The 16,754-nt window shown below is 53.7% G+C and overlaps 1 protein-coding gene across 6 annotated transcripts in view; it reads left to right on the plus strand.

Moving 5' to 3' along the window:
• Nucleotides 1-16,754, plus strand: part of WSCD1 (WSC domain containing 1) — a 46,086-nt gene that overhangs the window by 798 nt on the left and 28,534 nt on the right. The window contains exons 1-5 of one of the 6 annotated variants that reach the window (XM_037026873.2): nucleotides 234-661; nucleotides 1,080-1,149; nucleotides 8,596-8,798; nucleotides 9,557-10,259; nucleotides 16,392-16,506. In XM_037026873.2, the coding sequence (XP_036882768.1) occupies nucleotides 9,833-10,259; nucleotides 16,392-16,506 (542 nt within the window). In that variant the 5' untranslated portion in view covers nucleotides 234-661; nucleotides 1,080-1,149; nucleotides 8,596-8,798; nucleotides 9,557-9,832. Of the gene's footprint in view, nucleotides 1-233; nucleotides 662-686; nucleotides 1,150-8,595; nucleotides 8,799-9,556; nucleotides 10,260-16,391; nucleotides 16,507-16,754 lie in introns of those variants that run through there. The other 5 variants (XM_037026874.2, XM_037026872.2, XM_017680479.3 and 2 more) reach the window with 5 other exon arrangements.

Consider the following 16,754-nt stretch of genomic DNA (forward strand, 5'->3'; position numbering starts at 1 on the left):
TTGTATCCGACAGTGTGCGTCTGATTCTGTGTGTTTGTGTCTGAGTGAGTGCGGTGGCCAGATCCTCTGCGTGGCAGTGTCCAGTGTGTTTCTGTATGTGTGTCAGGGTGTGAGCTCCAAAGCATTTGTCTGGGGTATGTATTTAGCGAGGTGATGGTCGTGCGTGCGTGCGTGTGTGTGTGTGTGTGTGAGAGAGAGAGAAAGAGAGAGAGAGCGCGCGAGCGGGTGCCGGCGTCTGTGCTCGGGGTGGGCTTGTGAGGCCGCCCTGGGCAGGGTGTGGGCCCCCACGCACCCCGCCGCGACCCCTCCCCCACGCCGGGCGGCCGGCGTTGTGAGCGGACGCCTCTAGGACCCGGCGGCGGCCGGCCGCTGTCCCCGGGCCGCGCGAGTGAGCATGTGCAGAGCCGGGCGCCCGCTAGCTCGCCGCCCCGCTCGGCGCCCGCTTGCTCGGCTGCTGCGCTCAGCCCGACGTCCGCAGCCCCAGGCAGCCAGGGGGCGGCGCCCTTTGCCCGGGCACTTTGGGCCGCTGACCGCGGGCTACGAGTCGTGCGGGTGCCGGGGGCGCCCGGGCTCCAGGCACTGCGGGGCTGCGGACTCGGCGCCCGGGAGAGGCGGGCGGGTGGCCCCCGGAGCGGGCGCCCCAGCCGGCCGTGACCGCCGGGTAAGTCCAGTCTCCCCGGTGCCTCAGTCGGGACCCACGCGCGGGCGGCAGGCGGTGGGCAGGCTTTTCCCCGGCCGCCTGCAAACAAGTTTGTGCAGACGTCGCCGGGAGCGCGGCGGGGCTACACCTGCTCCGGCTTCGGGGCGGGCTTGCGGGGGCGCCCAGCGGGGCCAGGGAAGCGGCAGGGTGCGCGCGTGTGGGGAGCGCGTCGGTACGAGCGGGATGCGGCGGCGGTGCGCAAGGCAGTTTACGAATTCGCGTTCCCCTCCTGGAATCCTGAGAGACCGTCGTTTCTCCGGACGAAGTCGCAGATCTGGGCTCTGAAAGGGGCGAGGCCGGGATTTGGGGTACGCACCGCCTCTCCCAGGAGGAGTCGTTTACCCAGAAGCAACTCCCTCTCGTTCTGCAACCAACCTAGGCTTCCGGTCAGCGGAGGATTTTCTCCGTCTCTTGGTGAACTTGAACAGAGGCAGAGGCAAAAGTGAAACGTATGTATTTTGTCCGGAAAATTATCCCAAGTAGAGCTTTGCATTTTCCTAGGTGTGGATGGAGACTTAAGACTGAAGACTGCTAATTGCGTTTTTCTTTTACCCCGAGAAGCCTCCGTGGGTCCCCTGCCTCAGGGTAACCTCACCAGTAGTCTGTTTTGGTGAGCATCTATGCCCGCGAATGATGCCTGCTCGGTGCTTGCTCTCCCTTGGGGCGGCAGGGGCGGAGAGTGGACCTCTGTCTCTTCTCTGAGCAGTGCGAAAGCTAGATATAAGGTTTCCAGCCCCCACATCCCTCCTCTGGAATAATCCAGCTGCTTCCCACACTCACCCTTCCCCAGCTGTTCCCAAGATGGACAGACTCAGAACTCCACTGTACTTTTCTAACATTAGATGTCATCATCCTTTTTGTTGCTGGAACAAAGTACTTCAGGTTATGGGAGCACTTGAGCTGTCTGTCCCAGGTTGGGACCCCATAGTTTGGATACAGTTGGGGGCTTTTCTTTTCTCTGATGGGGTACATGGAGTGAGAGAGAGGAGGGAACAGGGGGCTTGTCCTGCTCTGTCTGCAGCAAGCCCCAGCCTGATTGTTCCAAGTGCTAGAGAGAGGAAAAGGGGGAGGCTTCCCTCAGGTGTGCCCCTCTACCCCTCTACCCCACTCATACACTTTGCTCTGGCCACAGATGTCCCTTGGAGAAGAGGCCTCATTGGGCCCACCAGAACCCAAGGGTTCTGGCAGGAGGATCAGCTGTGTTGGTCTGTGAGTGGGTGTGTCAATTTCCCAAGCACACTCACTAAGGGAAGCTTGGAGGGTAGTTGGGCTGGTGGGCTGAGCCTGGCAGCCTCATCTTCCCTAGGAGAAGCCCCCCCGGCCCTGTGGTTTCATCCTCCTGTCTCTAGCAGGACCATTTGCACAGCTTTTCCAGAAGAATGCCTTCTTTTGGGGTAAAGGGTTCCCTCTTTTCAGTGAGTAATGTAGCCCTGTGGGGTGCTGTCCTGTACCTTGCAGCTTGTCTGGCTGAAAGTAAAGAGAAGCCTGGATTAGGCAGAAGGCCAGACCCCTGTCCCCTCCTCCTGTCTGCCTAATCAGGCGGAAGTGAATATTCTGGGCCACCAGTTGGTCTTCTGCTAATGTCTGAGTCTCCAGCCAGGTCAGTCAAGGCCTAGTCCCGGGGAATGCGTCTCAGAGCTAGTCCCCTGTAGGGGCGGCCTGAATAGGTGGCACAGAACCTCCAGGCCAGTATCAAATAGTGGGGCCTCCTGGGAAGGCATGTTTCTGTTTTAGACAATCCGGGCAGGCTTGTGCTCTCATCTGGCTCAGACCCCAGTCAGCCTTGGAGAGACCAGCTCCCCCAGCCCTCCCTCTGGGGCTGCACTGAGGTCAGAGCCAAGGACTTTGGGGCAGCTCAGTGTTCAGACCTTCCATCTTTAACTACAACCCGTGTCTGATGATGGCACCCACCAGGAGGGGTGAGCAGGGCTGGAGGCAGGCCCTCCTTGTCTGGGGACTGAGTGCGTGGACCTGGCCTTTGACTCTCTTCCCCTTGGGCCTCAAAGTCTTGTTTTTATACAGTTTTCTTCTAACCTCTCCTTGCTGTAGCTTACTTACCATGTTGACAGACTGCCTGCAAAATTATCAGACTCTTGCGCTTTTGGAGAATACGGTTAGGGAAGAATTCTGCCTCCCAGTGTGGACATGAGAAGTGGGTGGAAGAATGGGCTAGATGAATCTTATAAACTAGAAAATACAGTGCACCTAGTGGTAGCTATTAAGGCCTCTCTCCTCCACTTTGCCTTTCTTCTCTTGCTCCTGGACACCCTTGTGAATGCGACTCCCCTCCCAGTGGGTGGCTGTCTTGGCATGAGAGGGGTGAGGAGGGCTTTGCGGACAGGAGTGCCCAAGGTGTCTTGGGCCTCCCCTCATGGCATGAGTTCCTCATCCCAGTGACTGCAGGCATGGTGGGCAGAGAGCCAGAGAAGAGCAAAGGTGACTTCGGTTGGGTACTCCACTCACTTGCTCAGCTTTATCCAACCTTCAAAGGAATTCGACAATCAGTCCTCAAGGGTTTGCCACCGAGTGGGAGAAACATATGAACCAAATCGGGGTCTATAAGAGAGGTGGCCCAGAAATAACCCAGAAGAGGTTGGGATGGGCTATTTCAAGAGTGGGATTGACTCCAGATCAACCAATTAAACAGGAAAAATGCCAGCCCACAGTGTGGGCTGGCGTTTTCTTGCAGCCTCAGTCCCTAGCATGGTGCCTGGAAGACACTTCCCATCCCTGGTGTTGAACAAATGAACACCATGTGACAGGTCGATGTTACCATAGCCCAGGAACCCAGAAACTCGAGTTCAGTCGAGCAGTAGCTGCTTGTCTTTGGGCAGGTTAGTTGGTTGTTTCTCTGTCTCAAATTCTGCATCGACGGAATGGGGATGGTCACAGTTTGGACTTCACAGTTTGTGGGCCGATCACTCTTTCATCTGTCCATCTGTTCATCCATTGAGCCCCTCTGGAGGTGTGCTGAAGTACCGTGTGCTCTCTAACGTGGTACAATGTAACGATTTATTCTCATTTCTATGAACCTCAGCAATGGATTTGGTGGAGAAACCCCCCTGCCACCCACCTTTGCATTGTGTGGAGTTTTGACCTTACCATTTACATTTATACCGTTTAAGCAGCATTTCTTATTTTGGACCTTTTAACTTAAGTTCTGAAGTTCAGGAGATCAAAAAATTGCCTCTCCAAAATCAGGGAACCCCACCTGATTCCCAGTTCCCAGACCTTTTCCACCCAAGGGCCCAGCAGATTTATATATAATGCATTCTTTGCTCTCTTTCTGAGCTTCCAAGGCCCAGACGCATGGGACTCCAGGGTGAGGGCGGCAGGGGCCTGAGCATTAGAGGATGGCCAGCTAGCACAGATTTCCTGGGGGTCTGTTGTGTGCTCCATCCAGATGTGGGCAGAGGTGCTGACTATCTGTGCCTACAGGGCACTCACAGGCTGGAAGGAGTGGCAGAGTAGTAGGGAGCCCTGACTCAAGGCAGAAAATATCACGGGGCACAGTTCACAGAGCATCTGAGGTGGGGAGCAGTTTGACTCCAGGGATCAGGAAGGCTTTGTGGAAGATGTGGCACTGGAGCTGAAGTTTGATGGCCACAAAGTGATTCAGAGCCAAGAGACAGGTCCCAGGCATCCCTGGCCAGTAGAAGAGCATGTGTGAGGGGGCGTGAAGCATCTCATGCTGACTGGGGGACCATGATTGGCACCTCACATTCTGAAAGAAATGTTGGAAGGAAGGGTCTAGGAGACTGAACTAAGGAGGGCCACTGAATGCCAGGCCGAGGAACCTGAACCTGGCTGCCTGAGCCCTGGGGAGCCATTGCGGGCTGGAGTGCTACTGGTTCTTCATGTCAGAAGGATAACTTGCAGGGGGCAGCCTCTTGGAGAGGGGGTAAAGTCTAGATGACAGGCACGGAGCCTGAGCAGGGGCTAGGGGATGGAAAAAGACAGGAAGGGGTAATTAGGGTGCTAAGCCTGGCTGGAGGCTCCTTGGTGTGGCTTGGCTGAGGTCCCAAGGCTGAGACACCTGTCACCCACTGCCAGCTGCCAGTCATAGAGGTTGGGGCTCCGAGCTGTTGGAACCATGAGTGCCCAGCTTCCTTCCAAAGAGCAACACACTGGGCTCTGTTCCTTTCTCTTTAAGGCTCTCACTTCACTAAGAGTGCACAGCTCCAGATCCTTAGAGGGTTAAAGCCCTCCCTGCAGTGGCCACAGTGGCTGAGATGCTTCTGGGGGTGTATGATTGTTGCCCCCTCACCTGCCACTGACTGTCCTCTCTGTGATGGGTGGTGAGCGGCAGAGTCACATGACTGAACGTCAGTGGCCCAGGCCAGACCTGGGCTGCTCTGAGCTTTCTCCACTTCCAAGTCCCAGGGCCTGCCTCCTCCCCTCTCCCTGCTGCCAGTCCTCACCTGCTCAGTCCCTTGAAACCCCCAGCCAAGGGGCAGGTGCCATCTGCCCCAACCACCTCCCTTCCTTCAGGCTCAGCAGCTGCTGCCTCCTGGGGCCCCGGTGGGAACAAAGCAACAGGAAAGAACTCAGGTTTTCTGAGGTCCCATCTGCACTAGGCTTCTCCCTCCCTGAGACCCCCAGAAGCCCAGTATCCTATTATTCTCTCATTCCATCAGGATGTCCCTCCCCCAGGTCCAGTCCTTCTCTGCGAGGACACTCACTGGGTCCTCTAGGAGGCCACTGAGTGGGGCAGTGGGTGTCCACCTTTGTCCAGCCTGAAGCTCCATGCCCAGCCCTGGCCCCACTCCCAGAAAGGCAGAGCCTCAGGCCAGTATGGAGCTCCCATCCTGCCCCTTAAGCACATGGCAATGGTTCATAGATGGGAGGTGTCACAAGGGAAGCACAGCTTGGGGCAATATGCTCCAGACTTGCAGAGAGGAGAGGCCCCAGGAGGCGGGAACACTTATCTGCGCGGCAGTGTCTGGAAGGTTTGGCTCGGAGGATGCCACGTGCTGTACCATCTCCGGCAGCTTTGCCCTGGCATGTTTACAGAAAGGTGCTGATGGAGGCATGCTAAACTCCTTTCAAGAATAAATCCTGCCTCATGTGAAGCCAGAGCTGGTGGCGGGAGAGAGAGACGGGAAGCTTAGTGGGTATAGGATGGGCTCTGGAGCAGGCGCATAGTTGCCACATTTGTCTGATCTTCGTCCACCTTAGCCTTAGCCACGCAGCCCTCAAATGGGGGTAATCAGGGCATATCTGCCTTGGGTTGTATGGAGTACATGAAGTGGTGCAGGTAAAGGATGCAGCCCAGTGCAGCCTATTTACTAATGCCCCAAGAGCTTAATAAATGGTGCTGTGAAAAGTTAAAGCAGAAGCTAACAGCCATCTTAGCGTAGGGTCACATTCCAGCAACAGGGGATACTGCGCTCATCCCAGGGAGTGGAGGGCCATGAGGGCAGGGAGGGGGCCCCTTGAGACTGCTTTCCCTGGGGGCATAGCTGCTGTAGGCCTCCCCTGTGGTGCATCCTCCTTGGCCCTTTGGCATGCAGAGCAGTGAATGGTATGTTTTGTAGGTAACAAGTTTTATGCCCTGATTTGATCCCGTAGCAATGCAGTTTGCCCCCATTTAACAGATGAGGAGCCTGAGGCTCTGCCCATGCAGTGGGTTGCCCAAGGTGGATTTGCAATAATGGAATGCTCTCTGGCTTTGGGGTACGGAAGTCTTAGTGGATGGGCTCCCAGGCCCAGTGCAGACGGACAGAGGATAGATATCCCACCAGGTGTTGGCCGGTTCTGCTGTCTGACCGACCTTGCGGCTTGGCTAGGAGCCCTTGTGCGGATGCTCATGTCACCCAGCCTACTCCCAGGCCTCTCTCCGGTTCAGTCATGCAAATGTGAATTGTCACTGCCCTGCTGGCTGTGTGCTGGGATCTGGGCACGTGGTGATAGATAAGGGGCTGTGCCTCGGAGGGGCATCCAGCCTTGAGGAGAGGTGCACATGTCAGAGATATTGGGGGCAATTGGCAAATGTAATATTGGTGGGGAAGTGTGGTGGAAGTCCAGGGCAGGGGCACAAGTTTCTAGTACTTTGGCATTCAGGCTCCCTGCCCTGTCCACAGCAGGTGTTCTGGGCTAGGAATCAGCTTTGTGATTTTAAAAGTTTAGAATGGCAGGCTGCTTTATGGGAGGCCTGGAGGCTTGGTTCCCCACCTCTCCACCTAATACACACTTCCCCAGACCAGGGGAGGCTCTTCTGTGGACGGACAGTTCCAAAGAGGACCGTGGGGGTCCTTGGGGAACCCAGGCATGATCAGTTGAATCCTAATTGATTAATCCTGACAGTGTTCCATTCCAGCACACTCTGTGTCTACTGGTAGCAGGATTCCAAGTCCTGTGTACAAAATATGTATAGAAATCATGCCACATCTTGCCTTTAGAGTTCAGAGCTGTGGGTCCACTGCCCACCCTGCTGTTGTTCCATCTCATCAGAACCTTTCTTTTCACAGCAGGGGTCCTTCCCTCTCCCCTTTCATTTCAGTTGTATAGGGATTTTCACTGATAGAATCCCAATCTTCTAAGCAGAAAGCCCTTTGCGAGCAGACTGGGAAACCCCTCTTCATAGAATTACAACAGAGAAAAGCTCTCAGGTGCCCCTGTTAACATCCACGTGTCTGAATCAAGACCCAACTTGGTTAAGCTGTGTCCTTTGTGCTCACGCATCACTCCATCTCTTCTACGTTTCAGGCTAAGTTCGCACATTGCTGGATAAATGAACTTGAGATTTCATTGCCCTAAGACCCCACAGGTGCAAGTCTCTGACATCAAGATTTACCTATCAATTCATTAGAAAAAATGTATTTGGAAATAAAGATCTCTGGGCATTCACACTACCAGGCTTTATGCTGGGAGCTGGAGTTAAAAATATGAATATGGTGTGGCCTCTGGCCTTGAGGTGATCACAGACCTGCGTGGATGATTGGCAATTAGCGGACAACTGAAATCACCCAGGATGATGAGTGCCGCCATGGCATCAGCACGGGCTTTGAGGAGACTGGGGAATCTATACCAGTGGGCGGGTAGTAGTCAGAGAAAGCTTCTCGGAGCAGGTGACTCTGGGGCTGGGCCTTGGAGAATACACACAGTTCACCAGGCAAAGAGGGAGGAAAGGATCTAAAAAGCCGGGTCTTTGCTAGACCTTGATGTGTGTGTGCACATGTGGCATGTGGGCCTGTACACACGAGACTGGGCAGCCGAAGGAAGGCCTGGCAAGAGATGAGGCTGGGTGGATTATGAAGGGGGCTTTGTATGTCATGCTAAGGAGCTTGGAGTTTATCCCAAAAGCCACGAGGAGCTATTGAAAGGGGTTTTAAGCAGGGGAGCACCATGATCAGATTTGTGTGTTAGGAGGATCATACCCTGGCCGCCTTGTGGAGGAGGGAACGGAGGGACCAAAGCTGGAGGCAGGGAGATCAGTCAGGATTTCTTAGGATTTTCTCTGTGGTTTTACAAATCTGATGAATCTGGCTGGGGTGGGCCTGGAAAATACCAGCTTAGAGAGAAAATAAAAACTCTAGAGACCCATCTGAAAAGGCTTCCCAGCTCAGTTTAATGCTACCTTCATTTGCTGATTGCCAAGCCTGCCACCCCGACCCTAGCCTAAAAGACCCCCAAACTCATATTCCAGACCCCTGCCCTCCCTAGAGGCTGCCAGGGTTTGATCAGAAAGGGTCTTGCTGGTCTGGGCCCCTCTGGACCGTTGCCCCTGGAATGCCAGGCCACAAGAGCCCAAACATTGTTTTTCCTCTCACACCCAGCTGGCTGGCCCCAGTGCACAGAGCAACCATTGAGGGGCTCGTGGGCCTGGCCAGGGGCCCAGGCCACGTTAGTAACAGGCAGCAGCTTAGTCACGTTCATAGGAGCCTTTCTTCCAGGGACAAGCCTGTCCTTGTGCTACAGGCCATCCTCACACGGCAGCCCAGCCCCCAGCAGCTGCAGAACCCCCTGCCAGCCACTGCCAGTGCACTCCAGAGGCACTACCAGGGGAACCAAAGCCCAGCATGAGAGCTGAGTGCTGGGGGCAGGCAGACACCCCCAGAAGGCCGCTCTGACAGCCCTGCGGCCTTCTCCACACCAGGTACGTGGCCTGGGCATTATCTTCTTCCTTCTGAATGAACCTGCCGAATTCAGGAAGCCCAGGAAGGCTGCGCAAGCCCACCTCCTCCCCTGTGCCCTCTCCTGTGTTAAAGCTGCCCCCACTCTGTAGAAGCAACTTCCGGAACACAGCTTGCACACCTGGGAGTCAGTGGATTGTACACATGTGTTGAACACTTGCTGTATACTCATGCCCTGGACTGGGTGCACTTGCCTGTGGTGGCGTCCCATTCATCACAAGGTGGGCCATGGAGTTCAGAGTATACCCTCTGAATATAGATGGTTCCCAGCATTGGCGCCTGTTTGCCAGCTGTGTGACTTTAGGAAAATTACTTTGCTTCCTTTTCCCAGTTTCCTCATCTGTGAAATGGGATGTTACTGTAACTACCTCCCTGGACTGGTGTGAGGATTAAATGAGATAATACGTAAAGACGTAGCTTAGTGTGTGGCACGTGGTAAGGATTCAGTACAAAGCTACTGTGTCTGCTGCTCCTTATTGGGGCTTCACTCCTGCTCAACAGGAGGGTGTTATTCCCAGTTTACAGATGAGGAAGGTGAGGCCTAGGGAGATTAAGTAACCCGCCCAGTGTTAAGCAGCCAGCCTGTTTCAGAGCTGGGATTTGAACCCAGCTCTTTGTCCGATGCTCCTGCCCCACAGCAGGCCTCTTTGGTGTGACCCTGGTGCAGTGGGAGTGGTAGACCCTACTACTGCCTCTAAGTGCCCTTTCTCTGCTCTTCCAGATTTCTGAGCCAGGAGGCGAGAGTCTTTAGAGCTCAGGGATGGCGAAGTTCGTGATACTCGGGCAGAAGCTGCAGCTACAGGGCCCAGCGGCTGGAGATAAGTGATGGTGCTATTTGAGCACCTACTGGAAATGAGGCAGGAGGAACAATAACCCCAGGAGAGCCCAGGCTGGTGCCAGGATGCAGAGATGAGGCCTCTGGAGGCCCCGGCCTCCCCCTCACCTGGGTGCTAGGGGCCATCCTGGGCTCCAGCCAGGGGCCCTGACGCCCAGGGGCATGGCCAAACCTTTCTTCCGACTCCAGAAGTTTCTCCGCCGAACACAGTTCCTGCTGTTCTTCCTCACAGCCGCCTACCTGATGACCGGCAGCCTGCTGCTCCTGCAGCGGGCCCGTGTGGCCCTCCCGCAGGGCCCCCCGAGGCCCAGCCCCCTGCAGGCCTTACCCGTGGCTGCCATGGCACTGGGTGTGGGCCTGCTGGACAGCAGAGCCCTGCACGACCCCCGTGTCAGCCCAGAGCTGCTGCTTGGCGTGGACGTGCTTCGGAGCCCCCTGGCCCAGCCCCGGCCAGGACCCCGCTGGCTCCACAGCCGAAACTCGGAGCTGCGTCAGCTCCGGCGCCGCTGGTTCCACCACTTCATGGGTGACCCCCAGGGGCTGCCTGCCCAGGGCCCCGAGGCCCCCAGGTCAGCTGCTAGCAGCAGAGGTAGGTACTCAGCCCTGGTACCCCTTGTCTATTTGGGAGCTGCTCCCAGGAGCCCTGCTTGGGGGTCACAGGATGAGGTCACAGAGAGCCTCTTTCTCTGGCCCTTGCAGCAGCGTGAGAAGTAGACGCTTCAGGCCTGTGGCCTTCACAGATTGTCCCTTCCCTCCTGCTCTGCAGGACACAGGAGGGGCCTGTGATGGGAAGTCCCTTGGAGTTTTGCTTACTCACCAACAGGGCTTCCACATGGCTCAAGGCTGAGATGCGCAAGTATATTAGAGCTCAGTCTGGGTTCAGACCGACCTCAGCCTGAATCCTGGCTCAGCCACAAATTGGGTGGGTGATCTTAGAATGTCACTTAACTTCTCTGGGTCCCTCGGAAATGGAGATAGAGATACCTACCCCAGGGTCATTGTGAAGATTAAATGTGATAATACGGAGCAGTGGTTCCCAAAGTAGGGTCCCAGACCAGCAGCCTCAGCCTCACCTGGGGGCTTGTTAACAAGTGCAGATTCTCAGGTTCTCTCCAATTTACCAAAGCCTGAACTCCGGGGCCAGGACCGGCAGCCTGTGTAGAGAGCAATACTGTCTGGGTGATCCTGATGCATGCTTAAGCTGAGAACTACTGGGCTAGAGGACCTAGTATATTATTTGGCACTCAGTAGCTGGAAGCTATTGTTACTTAATAAAAATAGCTTACTCATAGCATTTACTGTGCATCTGGAACTATGCTATTTACAGATGCTATTATTATATCCCAGTTTTACAGGAGAAGAAACTGAGGCACAGAGAAGTATATTCCCCAGGTCATTTTCTTAGTTGGGGTAATCTGGAAGCAATCCCTGAAACCAGGAGCCAAATGGATATGGTGTATTTGGGACGTGATCCCAGGAACACTGGTAGGAAGTGGAAAGTGAGACAGGGAAGAGAAGGTAGCCAGTAAAGGGTACATTATGGAGCAGGAGCTGGTGGGGACTCAGAACAAGGGTAGACTGCACATCCCAGAGTGCAGCCTGGAGGCAGCAAGGCCTGGAAGCACTGGCAGGGTACTGACTTCTCGTCACACCGCAGGGGTTCCAACATCAGGTAGCTGGGCCCCAGGTCAAGGCTCTTACACTGAGTTATTTATGCAGATCCGTGCACAGCCCAGTAACTGAACCTGTGATGAGCACCTGGGAAGTGCTGTGGCTATTGTTAGGTGGTGACTGAGCTGAGTCATTGTCTCAACACCCCTCCCCACCCCACCAACCCTGGCCACCTCACTTGGTCCTGTACCACACATAAATCATGGGGGAACTGCTCTCTTGACTGAAAGGAGTGTGGTTGGAGCATTGAGAACTCAGCGGCAAGATAGGGAAATGGATGAGGCAAGAGGGGTGTCTTAGACCCAGATCAGGGCAGGATAGGAGTGCCGGGCCCAGGAGTTCGGCTTTATTCTGAAGATGATGAGAAGGTTCCCGGGAAGAGGAAGGAGCACAAGCTGGTCTCGCCTTGGGAGGATGACTCTGGTAGCCCAGTAACTGGAGGACTGTGCATCCCTGTCTCCATGGAAAGAAGGTTCTTCGGAAATCATCTAGGTCACAGCCTTTTGTTATGGGATTCCTCAGACAGGCTTCCATGTAAGAATGAGGGAGATCCGAGGAACTGTTTCCGCAGCTCATTTTACATGGGTGTGATTTCTGTAAACTCTCCGCAGAACACCATGAAGCTGGGTCTCTGCGCAGGCTACACCAGTGCCACTCATTTAGACTAAAATGTAAAGCATTGGCAAAAGTCGACCTGGATTTCTTGAGAAGAAGCCATAGAAAGTGCACAACTTTCAAAAGCAGTTCTGGGTTTTTCTCTTGGTATTGCAGCTATGGGTTCTGTGACCTGGGAAAAATTTGCCATGATTCCTCTATTTCATCTATTTCTTATTGAGGATCCCTGCATGAGTCTCAGTGTATGCTCTTCACTGTACACTTGAGGAGCGCAGTCCGGTGGCAGAAGCAGATATGCACCCAGATGATTACTGCACAGCCTGACTGAGGCATGATAGAGGCACGTGCAGGGGGCCTTGGACCTACCAGACCAAAGTGACAAGCTCCTTATAACCTGGCTTCTGGGCCACTGGCCAGCAGAGGGGAGGGCTCAGGATGACCTAGTTATAGCTCTGGGTGTAGAGTAAGTTTGTTCAGGAGAACCAGTGGGCACCCCTTTACTTTAAGTTATCTCCAGTGACTTGAAGAAATGATGGAAAGGCCTGCAGTGAAGGCGGATGAGATAGTGGTTGGATGTAGGCAGGTCTGAGAGGTGGCTGTCACATCCCAGTATGCCTTAGCAATTGTTGAATGATTGGAATGGTTACTGTCCTGAGCTCCTGGACAGAGGTTGTTTAATATTTGGAATATCCCCCGGGCTTTAAGGAAGAATTTGCACTCTGGGCGAGGCTGTGATGTCCCACAGCTGGAGATCAGAGAAAGGGGGTGAGGCGGGGCACTGGCCTGAGAGCCCTCTGGGAGCCCCCATCCGGGCCCTGCACAGCCAGGCAGGCCTCACTGGGGGAGGGCAGTCCGCAGGCCAACCCTCGGGACAGCTGCCGGGGCTGCAGACAAAGAGGGCATCTCTTTGTGGCCCTGGGCAGCCCGCCATCCTCCTGAAAGGGGATCCTGCTGCCGGGGAAGCTGCAGGAGGCTCCATCAATCACTGAGCATTTCATTATACCTTGGACAACATCCATAATGGAATAAAATGTCAGTAAGTTTACTAGGGGAAAAATAGTAACTTCTCCATAGCCAGTTTGTTTTTTATTGATAGTAATTTCCAAAGACATTCCAATATCTCCAAAGCCATCGTTAATAGCCTCACAGCATGTCCACTTTGATGTGCAAATGAACAGATGCGGAGTCACAGACAATAATGCATTGTCTCCATTTCAGCCGAAAGTAATAAATCCACCTCAGAATGTGTCCCAGTGTATCCTTCCTCGGAAGTCCTTTCTTTTCCACACATTCTTGCCTCCACCAGGGAGTTAGAAAAGCCTCTTGTTATTTTTCTGGAGAGAAGGACTCACCTCCTCACAAACAGAGCGAGGCGGGAGGGGCGTCTGCCTCCCAGGCTCTTGCCCTCAGCAGCGGGGGCCAGCCAGGCGTTGGCTTGCCCTCCACTCGGCTGGTCACTGGTCAGCCAGCCACTCCTGGTTTTCCAAAGAACTCTATCCTGACGATTAGAAAACATTTTTTTCTCTCTCTTATTAATGGGCCGGTTATTCAGCTGATATTTACTGATCCATCATCACATGAGGTCCCAGGTTAGAGTATAGGATCAGAATAATAGCTGTTACTTATTCGAACATCTGTTACATGCCAAGCATTGTACTGTATAGATGTATGTGTGTTATCTCATCTGATTTAATCTCAAACACCCTTATAATGTAAGTGGTGCTATCACCAGTTTAATGTTGAAGGAATTGAGTTTCAGGGAAGTAATTTTAAAATGTTTATTATTATTAACAATCTAGTAATAATAAAAACAATCATTATTGCGCACATATCACATACCTGCCTTGCATTAGATACTTTCCACATGTTACCCCATGGTATTCTTACAACTGCCCCGTGAATCCCCTGGGAGCATACTCCCATTTTACAGATTGGGAAACTGAGGCTCAGGGAGGAGAAGATGCCCGTGCCAGGTGACACAACCAACCAAACAGTGGTGGAACCTAGAGCTAAATCTAAGTCAGTCCCTTCCCAAAGGTCTTTCTCCCCACTTCCCCAAAAACGCATATATGTTGGTCTCCGCCTTCAGGAGTCTTTAGCTCAGGCACCTTTAGAACTTTTTGGTTAATTTCCCATCAACAGTGATAAATGTTTAAAAACCCCTGAGCTTGTGTTTGGGATTTTTAATTGAAAGCTGTAATAGAATTTCTTCTTTGCTGAGCAACACATCAAAAATTTCTCAAATATTAGTTTTCTTTTACTAAGTAGGCAGGCTGAGAAGAACAGTTTGTTCTCGCTGACCTGAGTAAATGCTCTCTGCAGTGGTTCATTCTGGTGTTAGTAGTTCTGAGACTTATATAAAGACATAAAGAGAAGTTTGCAGGGCCTGGGTGTCTGGGAGTCCCAAGCGGAGGGGTGTAGCCCGTTTTGCCTAGGGGCAGACACTTGGTGTGGCCATGTGTGTGTGACCTCAGGGGGTTCGTTGCCTGGAAGGGGGCGAGACCCTATGGCAGACACCAAAGGGGCTGTTGCTCCCTCCATATCCCCAGTATTCTCTCATCTGAGTCTCGTCTTTCACTTACTCCCGACGTGGCAGAGATCCATTCCCCTACCATCTTGGCCATCTCTCTCTGCTTTGCCTCTTTTAAGCTGGGGCCCAGGAGTTGCACACAGGTGCAGTCAGTAGAACCCTCCCCTCCTTGCATTTGGGTGCTCTGCTCCTCCTCTTGGGTCTTCAGAGGGTATCAGCCTGGTGCTTCGGAGCTCTAACCCCCGGTTAATAAGTAGTGTCCATGTTGGCATTGGGCCTTCCCCGATGAGCTTGGGTGAAGGTGTGGCCCCTGCCCTCCATGAGCCTTAAGTCACCTTGCAGAGATAGGACACACAGACATAAAAGATTTTTAGCAACAGTTAATGATAGGGATTTGGGTGATGACAAGTTTTTCAGGTGCAAAATACTAGAATCCAGAAAAGAGAGAGGCCATAGTGGGCTGGAGTGGCCAGCAATAGAAGCCATTGAGGAAGGTGGGGAGCAAAGGGTGGACACAAGGGAGGGAGCAGGGACAGGTCTAAACATGGAGCAGGAGAAGGGAGGTTGGCAGGGTGAGGTGGGTGGAGTGGGCCCTTAGCCATTGCCAGTTGATGAAATCAAGGCACAGAATGTTGACATGACTTATCCAAGGTCAAAAGCGGAAGTAGTATGGTGTTCACAGACAGAAAAACCACTCTGCCTGATTCAGACCCCAGGAATGAAGGCTGACAGACCCACTCCTGCCAACCACTCAGCTAGCAGCCCTGAGCCTCTGCTCTGGGCCGTGTTCCTGGCAGGAATGAGATGGGTTTGCCTGTCCTCAGGGAGCCCCCGAACTGCGAGACCAGGACATCACTCCTCACAAGTCATCTGGGAACCAGCAGGCTATTGGGAGGTCTTGGGCATGTTATTTTGCAGGAACAAGCTAATTTCTGGAGGCCGTGATGGCTGTGAGCTGAGTGCAGGTACTCTCGGAGGGGACAGGCGACATCTTTGTCACAGATCTTGGCACAGCTATTGTGGCTGAGCTTTTGCAGTTTGGGACCGTGCAGAGCCCAAAGTGGCATTTCTCAAGGCGCTCCGATGCATTTACACGCCTGACACACCTGCTTTGTGCTTGAGTTCTCCGGGCTTCTCCGTGCATTGGGAGACACTGCCCTCTCTAGGGGTGATGGGGCAGGGCTGCTACAGACTCCCACTGATGTGTGGTGTGTGGTTGGGTTCAATGCCACCACTGCTTTGTGGAGTCACGTTCCCCGAGAGTCTCCTTCCAGGAATGTGCCAGAAAGGCCCAGAGCGGTGCAGGCCCAGCAGTCCCTTGGTCCTATCGATCCCCACACAGGGCAGCTCTCTCACAAACAGAAGCTGTTCACACACCTCCAGTGATGGGGGCTATTTCCCCTGGGATGGTAGATTTTTTTCTTGAAATTGCTCTCCCTGTTTGCAATATCTTCTTTATCTTAGCTAAGATCAGACTTCCCCTAAGTAATTCCTTCCCCCTGGATCACAAGGAGGTGACAGAACCTGCCAGTCGGGACATCAGTGGAGGCAGGGAGGCCTCCCTGAGCCAGGAAAGATAGAGATGGAGAGGAGGGCCGTCTGGGGGAGGTAATTAAACCAGCCAGACTTGGAATGCTGGCGTTGATGGCAGAAAGTGGTATTCAGGCTGATGCTGGCTTCTGGCAGGGTGTCTGTGGGGACAGTGGGCCACTGACTAAGAAAAGAGGCAGGAAGGGAACAAGGTGGAAGTGTCCAGAAGCACTGCAGGGAGGGCTGGAGTGCCCCATCCCCTGGGCTTCTCTGGGGAGCTCCTTGACCAGGAAAGACAATCCTAAGGGCAGACCCGCAATCAGGACCCCTCTCTCTCAGGGCGTCTGAGTCTCTGCCATGCTTCCCTGCCTGCAGGCACATACATCGGATGCTTCAGTGATGATGGCCGGCAGAGAACTCTGAAGGGTGCTGTGTTTTTTGACTTGAGAAAGATGACTGTCTCCCACTGCCAGGATGCATGTGCTGAGCGGTAAGTGGGGGGGCCCCTGTTCACTCCCCTGAAAATAAGGTTAAGAGACAGTTCCAGAGCCAGGTGATACTTGGATAGTTAGAGCTCGATCGATCGGGTCCCAGAATAAAAAAGCATATTGAGGAGATGACACAGGGTTATGGAAAGAGCCCTGGGCTTGGCATTAAGAGTCTGGGGTTCTAGTCCAGCTCTGTGACTTCAGTGAGTTCTTTTCCTTCCCTGGTCCTCAGTTTACACATAAAGTAAAA

The sequence above is a fragment of the Manis javanica genome, chromosome 4 (genome assembly GCF_040802235.1).
Source record: "Manis javanica isolate MJ-LG chromosome 4, MJ_LKY, whole genome shotgun sequence".
Taxonomy (NCBI): Eukaryota; Metazoa; Chordata; class Mammalia; order Pholidota; family Manidae; genus Manis; species Manis javanica.